Below are 11,048 nucleotides of genomic sequence, written 5' to 3'. Positions count from 1 at the left end.
ATTTAATAATTGCCCTTTTATCTGTTTATAATTGGGGCATTATAGTCATTTACTTCAATTTCTTTCCATTGCCTCGTCCCTTTCATTCAACTAAATATAAATTTACCCATCAACCTATGTTCCTTTCTATTGCATATTAAAACATCAATGCGGCTTCTATCTTCCCATTCCATTCTTTCTAAACAAATTCATCCAACCAAACCCACCCTCAGTATTTGGGAAATTAAAAGATCATAAGCAAACGATCACCAACTTCACAACAATTTTAAGCTGTATAAAAACAATTTGATAAGTGTTAGAAATCACCTTCACAAAGACCTGCGTTGCCCGAGCAATTACATTATTTGCAAGATCCATGCTCCCACTGGCCTCCATACATAATACATACCGTATCCAGTACTCCCGGATAATTGGCACATGCAATGACACATCTTTCATACAACTTTACAACCTGATCCGTGCAGAACAAAGAAGAAAGGATATTATATAGATTGTTTCTACTCATAATTCATCTCCACATAAGCCAAAAGCATTAATACAAAACACAAAAGGAAATATAAAGCATCAAGAAATACTCCTTAGGGGAACAGAGAGGCCCCTCAAATATGAAAGGAGGGACCCTCCTTGCCTGAGACAGATGACTAGGAAGATTACAAGACACCTGCATGCATAACATTCGCAGTTTAAAAAGATTAAACTTTTACATACACATGACGAACCTAGAATGTCCACTGACAAATCAGAGTTTGAAGTACTTAGCCTCAAGAAACCAAATCGAAGGCCCATGCTTTAGTCTCAGTTCAATTTCCCCATTAAAAAGTTGCTTCATCCAACGAATTAGCCAATAAAAGCATATGATACAGCAGATATTACTTACTGTAAGTCAATCTATAATAGGAAAAACTAAAAACAGAAAGCGCACCATGGAAACCAGTTCAGTTACCTTGCTAAAGTCACCTTCTCTTTCTATAAAATCCAGATAATTATGCCAATTCTCAAGCTCTGCAACATTGAGGGGCCGTACATGAAAGTAGGGCCTCCTAATAGCTGTTTCAAAACCAATGATCTTAGAATCGAACTCTTTAGCTTTCTTATATAACTCTTCTCTAATGGCGACATACTTCTCCAACTCTTCCGCTTCTGTTAAGCCGGCACTTACAGGTTTAGGAGGATTTTTCCGCACCATCAGGACGAACTTCTCCCTCATTGGCTTGGCCACCATCCTCTGAAACTGTGCCTCCTCCTGCGGCTTCATCAGGAGTTCGCAATTCTGATAAAGGACGATTTCCAGCTAACTCCTTAAAGCTGCAACACCATTTACAAAAAGGAAATAACATTTAGTAAAATATACTGAGAGATCAGATCGCATGCAAGACAATAAGCCCTGAAACATTTATCATTTAATTATTTGAAATTAGGCGCTCATTATGCAGGAGCATGGTCTTGGGAAGAACACCCAAAATCCAAACTACAATGATTAAATAAAACACAGAAAATATAATTACCTGCTAAAATACCGATCTAATTGTTGGTTAGGATTCTCTAATATTCTGGTGTAGATCATGGCAAGACGGGCCCAATCTTGCTGCATGTACTCGTATTCAATGTATTTATCCCACAATGGAAAAGAAAGATAATCTGTTCCAACATAAGCCAATCCTCGTTCAAAAAGCCTGAAACATAGGAACATTAGAGTTCGATTAACATGCAATTAACAAGCATCAACTACTGATGCACATCTAGATGTGGGAGACAACAGCATGAATGTTCAGGGAGAACAAACAAATCAGTCTTAACATCATATAGGGACATCCAAACACTGCATTTACCTTCCTGCATAATATCATAATATGTCCGAGACATGGAGCAGTCATAGAGGCCATCTTAGCCATTAACCAGATCAGATCTTCCCAGCAGCAATTTGCATATTGATGCACCTCAGAGTGTCAAACTTAAGGACAGCAACCATTCAAAGAAAACTAATATCTACGGTCTTGGAATCGATTGGTAAAGTAGATGAGGGAGTAAAGAAGTAGATTGCCCTAAATTTAACACAGCTACCCCTTGTAGCCTCAAATCAAGGATTTAAAACACAGGAATAAAAACATTTTAATATACATTCCCATCATAGATTTTCTGCCAAAAAGGGGTATCACTGTTGCAAAGTTCTGAAACCAGGTTAGAAGATAGACTGAAAAACACCAGAGCCTGGCGAATATGAAATCAAATTGAGCTCCCAACACAAAGAAAGGACAACAAAAAGTTAGGCAGCCATTACCTACGAACTGTCTCTGGATCCCCATATGTGCTTATAGCAAATATGCAATAATGCAACCACATATCCACTGAATATGTAACTCCTTGAACCGCTCGCTCATAGACTTCAACAACTTTATCAATAGACCCAAGACGAGCTTCATGATCAGCATACTTCTTCCAATATCCATAGCACAAAGGAAATTCGGCTAGAAAAGCATCATAAACTTTTCGGATCTTCAGAATGTTGTTCTGCAATGGAGGAGCATTAATAAACAGGTTTCACTATTGCACAGAAACAAACAAACAAACACGACAATGACATCAAGCAGTCAACATAATTTTAATTACAGGAACAAACAATGGAGGAGAAAATCGGGAAACAGAAAGCCATTTGGCCATGCAATCACTTGTGTTCAAATCATATCTAACAGGGAATACCAAATAGCCAAAAAATGATTTCCAATAAGGCAATAAGTCAATATTCCTAAGGGTGTAACGGTCACATTTTAAGTAGAAAGAAAATGAACTAATGAAGACTATGAATATCCAATTCAAAACAGGCATCACAAAACATAATAAACAAGTCACAAAGCATCAGAATAATGTTCTTTCATGAGTATTTCTTCAAAATCACTTCCTCCTGTATATTTAGGTAACAGGAGTATAAATCATAGAAATACAAAAAACTTCATTGATCTCAAATGACGCCGCACCCCATGAAGAAAAAGAAAAAGCTATCCAACTTCAATCATAAAAAGTTTCAAATGCACCAACATCATAGTTCTGGTGTGCAGCTTCCAGTTACAGATCTATAGCTGTTAAGCCTGAGAAGTATGAAGTAAAAAATTTTAAGCGTATTTGTGACAATAACTAAAGACACCAGGAAAATAAAATCAAAACATGGGAAGGTAGACCTAACCTACAAGTGCCAAGAGGAAACGTGCATCACCAATTCCTCACCCCCTCCCTACCCCCCCAACCAAAAAAAAAAAAAAAAAACCACCACAGAGAAGCCAGGCTATATGGAATGCAATGACATAAGCACAATATAATACCTCAGTTCAGACAACCATTGCATCATTAGATAAAAAGTTGAAAACACTAATAAAACAGGCAGTTTCTGGAAACAATCAAGTGAGCGAATCTAGCAAAACTGATGTGTTGAATTCGCGAGTACAAAGGAAGATCGCACATGCAGTTGCTGTCTAAAAATTTTTATTGCAACAACCTCAGCCACTTTCTCTGTTTCCTCGATCAGGGAAGTCCAAGCATTAAAATCTAAAGAATTAGCTCTCACAATATTCCACAGCCTATCTTCCTCAGCAGACATTGCAGCTAAGAATTGCAAAAAGAAAGCAAGTAAATAAGTACATAAATTTGTCTGATGACATCATATCTTTACACACATGCACACAGCACAATCATTGTGTAAATAAGACCCAAAAATGTAAATATAAGATAACGAACAAATCACAACAAAATAATGAAAAGCCTCAAAATATTGATCCAGTAATCCAAAGCCCAAGGATGTTACTTGGATTATATGGTTTATTGCTTATCATACACTACAATGAGTACAGCAGTGAATTATTAAGAAGATGAAAGTAGTTAAATATTATGTGAACCGGGAAGCATATCAATTTTCCACAAAAAAGTAAAACCATTAAGGGAAAAAAATATCAATATGAACCTAGTGTAGAATTTCAAAGATAGCAGGAAAAACACTATTGATCAGTAAGAGTTAGCTGGAAACTGAAGTCAGTAAAGTATGATTATTTAAAATATTTGAGAGAAAAATAACCATTTAGTTCTTGAACTATTAAAGGTTAAAATGCTAAGCAGACATCAAATTCACGTTCTTCAAATGAAGTCAAATAACAACCAAGACAATCTTCCGCCTAACACTTAGTGCCTAGTAAGCAAAAGCATACCATAACCATCAGCAAGCTGTTTCTCATCAGCTGCTGATCCATCAATATTCTCCAACACACTCCCATTCTCGAGTCCTGTGGCATTTGCCACTGCCCCATTTACCGATGAATTATAGTCAGGCACTTGAGAATATTCTGGGGCTGTGTTTCCACCGGCAGTCTGATTACCATCAGTTTGCATAGTTCCACCAGTCGTGTTGAACTGGACTTGTTGTAGAACAGAACTAGGATCCCCACTGTAAGCATTCCCATCTCCGAAATTAGAACAATTCGATTCAAATGTTGCATTAGCCTGCTGAGCTTCTGAACCAGACTCGACAACAGTAGAAACTGCCTCGGGAATAGGATCTGGTATGGCATTAGCTTGGCCACTTGAAGCATAGCTCGTGGAATTGAAGCTTACAGCTGCAGATTTTTCAGTAACTGCTTCGCTATCACCCATGTTCAGATAAATGGGTCCTTACCTCCAAAGAAAAAAAAAACTCTGCAAACACAACAACCAACGGCTTTCCTTAGGGCCGGTTCACGGTGGAATAAAATCTGTTTGCGTTCGGAATACAGTAATATAGATCATGAAAGTGTGATAATCCTTGATACATAGTCATATCTACTTAAACAGATGGAATATAGACTAGACAACTAGTGTATGCGAAAAAAACAGTCAACCGCAACATCAAACTAAATTAAATAGAGAATATATCGCGGTGGATACATGCTTGAAGCGCTTCCAACAGCGAAATTTAAAATTAAGACCGATAAAGGCGCACGACAGTCGTGTTGAAATGCTAATCAGAAACACTTTGCTACTTCTCCGCGGGCAAAAACCACCAACAAAATGCAACATCAACAGCACCCGGTGACTTACTCTAGAATTGAAACAAGGCACAACAACACGAACCTGTAAATTAAAAAAGATAAATCAAACACTGCCCCTCTATCTAAACATCAGAAAAACCTAGGGTTTCAATCTGTAAGCCCTAATTAAAACAACAAGGCGAATGCAGGCGCTATGTACATACCTGGAATGCGAGGCCTCGTACTTCCAGAGAGTTCTCCTATGGCGAAGATTGAACCCTGCTGGAAGAAAGTGATTTTGGTGTTAAATCGTAAAATAGAATGTGCGGATGAGGAGGTAGAGTATGTTGACATAGGAGGCTCCCTTTATACCGTGAAACACTGGGTGCGGGCGGCTCGATTGCGCTTGCTGCTGCTGTTAGATCTGAACCGTGAGTGGGAGAATCGAGTTTGATCTGAACCGTTGGTTAGGTAAACCTTTGTGGATTGAAAAGGTACAGGGTTGATGATGCGGGTGCACGGTTAAGCAGAGGGCATGGCCTTGGCTTGTGATGGCTGCAAGTGGCGTCCTGGTTCCAGGTTTCGTGGCACAAGGGCCCGACAGACAGAGCGACAAGAAGTAGAAGTGGAGCTTGGGCCGCTGAGGTGGGCTAATATCTAGTGTCTCTATAAAATAAGGAGCCCAGTTTTTATAAAATTTATTAAAAAAAAAATTATTTGCGTCATAAATTTACATTTTCCGGAATTTGGGACTGTAACTAGTACTAATTAGTCCCATAAAATTTACATATCACTAGTCCTAAATTCCGGAAAATGTAAACTTATGAGTCAAATAAAATTCTCCCTTGCATTATTTAAAAATTACAGGCTTTGTTAAACCCTGCATTTTTTTTATTTTTCTCTATACATTTCAGTATATTAGGTTAAATTTTATTTTTTGTTTTTTATATTCTGAGTGGTAAAAGGAAAAAAGTGAAGAAAAAAAAATCTGGCTGGTAAAACTATATTGCAATAAGTTTTAAATGTAAAAAATAAGTATTTCAAGGGAAAATCAATATTTTAATAATAATTTAATATAATAGTCATATTTTGAGAAAAACGTAATTAAAAATAATAATTCTTTAGATCACATTTTTATCATATTCCTCTTATTATTTGAAAGTTAGCAGCAATTCTCCCATTCATATGATTTTCTTTTTTAAAAAATATGGCAGCAAAAAAAGATAGGATTTTTTTTTTGTAACAAGAAATTTTTGTTGCTGTTATCCAAATAAATATAATGACGATTTTTTTACGTTGTTACCTGTTAGCTTGTTTTAAGATTTATTGATGATGATGATTAAAAAGCTAATAAAATCGAAATGAATGTAAAAGACAGCTCGAGGGTTAAACGCAGGGCGCCCGATTCAGGGAAACATTCGCCGCTATTAAAAACCTAACTAGCCGGGAAGGGCAGTGGTGTGATCTCTAGTGACCGCCGAAACCCTCTCTTCCCAGTAAATCCCTTTCCTCAATCCTCATGGCGTCCCAAGGTCGTAGGGGTGGAGCCTCGCTCCCTGATAGGCCCACAAGGAACCAACCCACCGGTATTATCTCCAAGCTTTCACAGTCTCCTCTCGTCTCCAGGGGCAAGGAGGTTGCCGGCGACGCCGCTCTCGTCACGAAGAAGCTCCTCAAAAGCACCGGTAAGGCCGCTTGGATCGCTGGCACCACTTTCCTCATCCTCGTTGTGCCTTTGATTATCGAGATGGACCGTGAGCAGCAGTTGAACGAGCTCGAGCTTCAGCAGGCCAGCCTTCTCGGTACCCCTACCACCATGGGTCCACCGCCCCAGAAGTGAATGAACCGTTTAGGTTAGGTAAATTTTCTGGTTCGGTTTTCAATGTGATTGTTTGAATCTGAGTCACTTGGGTTAGATCTTGTGGAAGCATTGGGAGAATCATTGCTGATTCTCTTCTTTTTAATGGTATTGAAACAATATAAGTCCATGATTTCGTATTGCAATAACCTTACAATTGTAGCTTTAAAAGTATTCTATCTGTATGTTTTTTGGTTTTTTGCCAACTTATATCCCTCCATGTTACTCCTTAATATACATTATCAGGTCAACGTGGTATGTTTAATTTATCGTCTTACTGGTCTTAGTGTTCTGATTGTTCATGTATGCAGTTCGGGTTTAGTAATCTGATAAAAGTGGAAGAAAATTTTCGTGTTCGATTAATAAAAGATGGAGGAGGGAATAGGAGAAACTGAATATTTCTATCAATTATTATTGAGTGACGGCCTGATACGATGTCCAAGGGGCCGTTTGATTCATTGAATCATGGGTAACAGAATGTAATGTAATAACTGAGAATGGAATGTGATGCAAAGAAAGATTACAATGAATTTGTTTGGTTCAACTTGATAGTGTTAAAAGGAATAATAATTTTTATATTAAATTTAATAATCATAAAAATGAAAAAGACTGAAATATCCTCATAGCCTTCTTCCTCCTCCCTTCACATCACTCACCATAATAAATTTCCAGAAAAATAATCCTTCAAGACAAAAAAAGAGTTGTTCAAAAAAAAAAAATTGTGAAATCATTAGATGGAGGAGGTATCAAATTTGCAAAAATAAATAAGGACTCAAATTAACAGGACAAACTTGGATTCATATATACAAAATGTAGAATTATAAAAGTAAAGAAGGTAGAGGCCGTAGCTGAGTAGGAAAATCAATGGGGAGGCAGATCTGCCAAGTAGCTGGAATTTTGGAGATGATGCTGATGATTAGAACGAGTTCAAATGAGTGTGGCGGAGTTTGATAGTGGCAACAACAATGCTGAGGTGAAGCACACAGGTAGATTGATGGCTGTTGCTAGTCGGTGGCTATAGAGTAGATTTATTGGTGAGTGATGGATGGCTGGAGAGGAAAATGGGTTGATGGTTTCTTCTTTTATTTTAAGGACAATCGTGTAATTTTATCATGTGTGTTTACTAGAAGTACTATTTGATAAAATATTAAACATATGTAACTAGTAAAAACACTATTTTAGAAAAATAGATAAATATGACAAGTAAAATGAAATGGGATTTTATATTTAGGACTAATTAGATATCAAAATAATTTTTATATTAAAGAACAGAGTTAGTATGCTGTTAAAAAAAAATTAGTTGTGAAAAAATATTATGGGATTTCATATTAAAATTTTTAAGGTAAAATAATATTTTTCTGTTGGCATTAAAAAATCATTTTTTCAAAAACATATTTAATATTATATTTATAAATACATATACACATATTAATTATTTATTAACTATATTTTTTTACATATTATTTATTACATTGGCAAAAATATATTATTAACAAATTTATTATTTCAAATAAAAATATATTATAAAATTTATCTTAATTAACATATTAACTTATGTTTTTTAGTAATTTGTATATATAAAAAATATTTCTGATAACAACTATCCAAACACTCTCATTTTATCAAAATCATTTTTTTATAAAATCTATTCTCAAAAATAACTTTTTTTTCCTAAAAGTTATTTTTCAAATCATGATTAGATTTTGTCCAAACATCTCATAAATCTTTTCATCTAAGCTGCAAAAATTAAACTGATAATTTCGTAGAAGGGTAACTGTTACGCGGACAAAGGAAGGAAAACCGCCACAGGACTCTACTTATTCAGTGTTAATTTTTTTAGGAATCCTAGTTCATTGTTCCTCTTTCTAATAAACGCAAGAATTTTTACTTGAAATGTAAAGTTCATCCAGACATGTACAATTTGCGTTTTCCGTCTAGAGAATATCTACTTATCTAGTTAGCCGTGGGAAGTATCTGTGAATATTATCCAAGGCTAATGAATCCAATATAATGGAACAAGAATTAAATATGAAAAATCTTTTGTAAAAAGTGTACGACCCTAGTATTGCTAGTAAGTTTGTACTCCTCCGATCCTTAATGTAAGGCCCATTTAATTAATTTGATTAGATTAAGGAAGTTAGGTAAATTAGTTAATTATAAGAAAAGTGACACATTTTCCTAAAACACCATAATCTTTCTTAATACCCCATCTCTTTCTTCTACTTGATTATGGTTGAGGGAGTATTTATAGGGGTAATTTAGAGAAAATTGACAAATATGAGAAATTGGTCTTATATTTAGGACCAAAACCAACTCAAGAATTGGGTCCTATATTAAAGACCGGAGGAGTATATAATTTTTCTGGATTCACACATGTTAAGTCTCTTCAAATCTCAATGTCAGTTGGCAAGGAGATCCTAGCTTTGCATTTCAATATTAGTTTTTTATAATTTCTTACTGAAAATATCATTCAATATCATTTTGTTTCTTTATAGAAAAAAATTTGAATGCCCACTATTAGAGCTAGTAAAGCCAGTCTGACAGTGCGAATACAGGCCAGCCAGTGGCGGTGCAGGACGAAAGCAGGACGAAAGCGGTATCGACTGAAATAACCCGCACCTTAGTAGGCTGGTAGCCCCACTAAATATTTTTTTTTTTGGAAAAAACTATTATTATTTATATAGGTTGGGTTTAGTTTGAAATGTTAAAATTAAATTTGAAGTCTTAAACTTGAATAATGGGTTGTAATAAAAATAGTATGAGAATTAATTTATAATTTAAGAAGATATTTTAGAAAAACTGACACATGTTTTTTAATAAATAATTAATTTAACTAATTTTCTAATCTAAATTAATTAAGTAGATCTTTTATATATATGTATATCTAAGCATCACATGTTTATTTAATCATATAAAAGTATGTATAGTAACAACAAATAGATGAAAAATAAAATATAGACGATACTCTCTATATAACTACAAACATATATAAAATGCTTAATTACATATGTAATAATATAAATGAAGCAATGTCCATATGGAATTTGAGAGTTAAAATCCTGTAATTATATTATATAATATATTAAAAATTTCATGAAAATTTTTTTAAAAAATTAAAAATATATATATATATTTTTTAAAAAAGGCTAGCCCATAGTCACAGCAGAGCAGGCCATAGACAGTGTAGGTTGGAATGACCCGCACTTTGATGGGCTAGCATGAGCTTGCTTTTTTTAACAGACAGACCCAACCCGTATTACTGGCTTCCCGCTGTACACTAGGAACTGTGTTGCTGAGAAAATCCGAATGATTGAGAAATCCAAATGATTGCCACTTGCAATTGGCAAACACTTCAGTTGAGTCATTCAAGTGAGAAATTATTATTTTTGAATTATATTATACAAAGAGTAAGGACGTGGCCAGCATCTGTCAAAGTCATTATTTTAAAATGTAGTGACAAGATTGACACGCGAATATTAGTACTGAGCCTGGGATTAAACTTCTTCAAGATGCTCAATCATACCATATAGCTGAATCTCATGTTCAAACGCATTCTTTAGCGTTCCAATCAAGTCGCCACAAATTCAAAAAAAAGTAAGTGAAATTGGACAGTATAATAAACCATATATACATACCAAATATAAATGGGTTAAGGTACATCTACCACTCCAAAATAGTTTCACAGGTGTATCTAGTACCTTAAAATATTTTATAGTGCATCTTGCACCCTGAAATATTTATTTTAGGTGCGTCCAACACTCTAAAATATTTTTTAGTGTATCCAGCATCTTAAAATGTTTTTTTTAGGTGCATAAAGCATCCAAAAATATTTTTTGGTGCATTTAACATCAAGGCAAAAAAAATATTTCAAGATGCTGGGTGCTCCTAAAAAATACTTTGAAGTGTTAGATGCATCACAAAATACTTTAGGGTGCTAGATGTGTCTGAGAAAAAATTTCAGGGTGTTTGATGCATCTGAGAAAATACTTCAGAATGTTAGATGGACTTTAACCCGATAGAAATTTCTAGTTCCCCTTTTCATCTCCCATGTTTTGATTTTGACTCCAATCACATATGCTAAGTGTGGGAGAAGAACATAATGTACAGTTAAAAAAAAAAAAAAAAGAGGACGAAATAAATGTAATATAATATTTTTCTGTTTTTTTTCAGATGCAGCTATATGATATACAAGTCAAAAGTATCGA

The 11,048-nt window shown here is 35.0% G+C and overlaps 1 protein-coding gene and 1 pseudogene across 1 annotated transcript; one reads left to right on the top strand and one right to left on the bottom strand.

The window, feature by feature from the left end:
* Positions 1-410: 410 nt before the first annotated feature.
* Positions 411-5,307, bottom strand: LOC114734976 (pre-mRNA-processing factor 39-like; annotated as a pseudogene).
* Positions 5,308-6,401: 1,094 nt separating this feature from the next.
* LOC114734986 (mitochondrial import receptor subunit TOM9-2-like) lies at positions 6,402-7,015 on the top strand. The gene has a single exon (XM_028922641.1). It carries the CDS (start codon positions 6,505-6,507, stop codon positions 6,823-6,825), a length of 321 nt encoding a protein of 106 aa, XP_028778474.1. The 5' UTR covers positions 6,402-6,504; the 3' UTR covers positions 6,826-7,015.
* Positions 7,016-11,048: the final 4,033 nt, after the last annotated feature.

Source organism: Neltuma alba, unplaced genomic scaffold (genome assembly GCF_004799145.2).
Source record: "Neltuma alba isolate B1F8T4 unplaced genomic scaffold, ASM479914v2 tig00002658_pilon, whole genome shotgun sequence".
In the NCBI taxonomy this organism is placed as follows: Eukaryota; Viridiplantae; Streptophyta; class Magnoliopsida; order Fabales; family Fabaceae; genus Neltuma; species Neltuma alba.
Note: the sequence above shows the minus strand (reverse complement) of the source record. Positions and strands in the feature narration are given on the sequence as shown.

What these genes read in the sequence shown, in the direction of transcription:
- LOC114734986 (XM_028922641.1), top strand. Translation starts at nt 6,505, where the DNA reads ATGGCGTCCCAAGGTCGTAGGGGTGGAGCCTCGCTCCCTGATAGGCCC.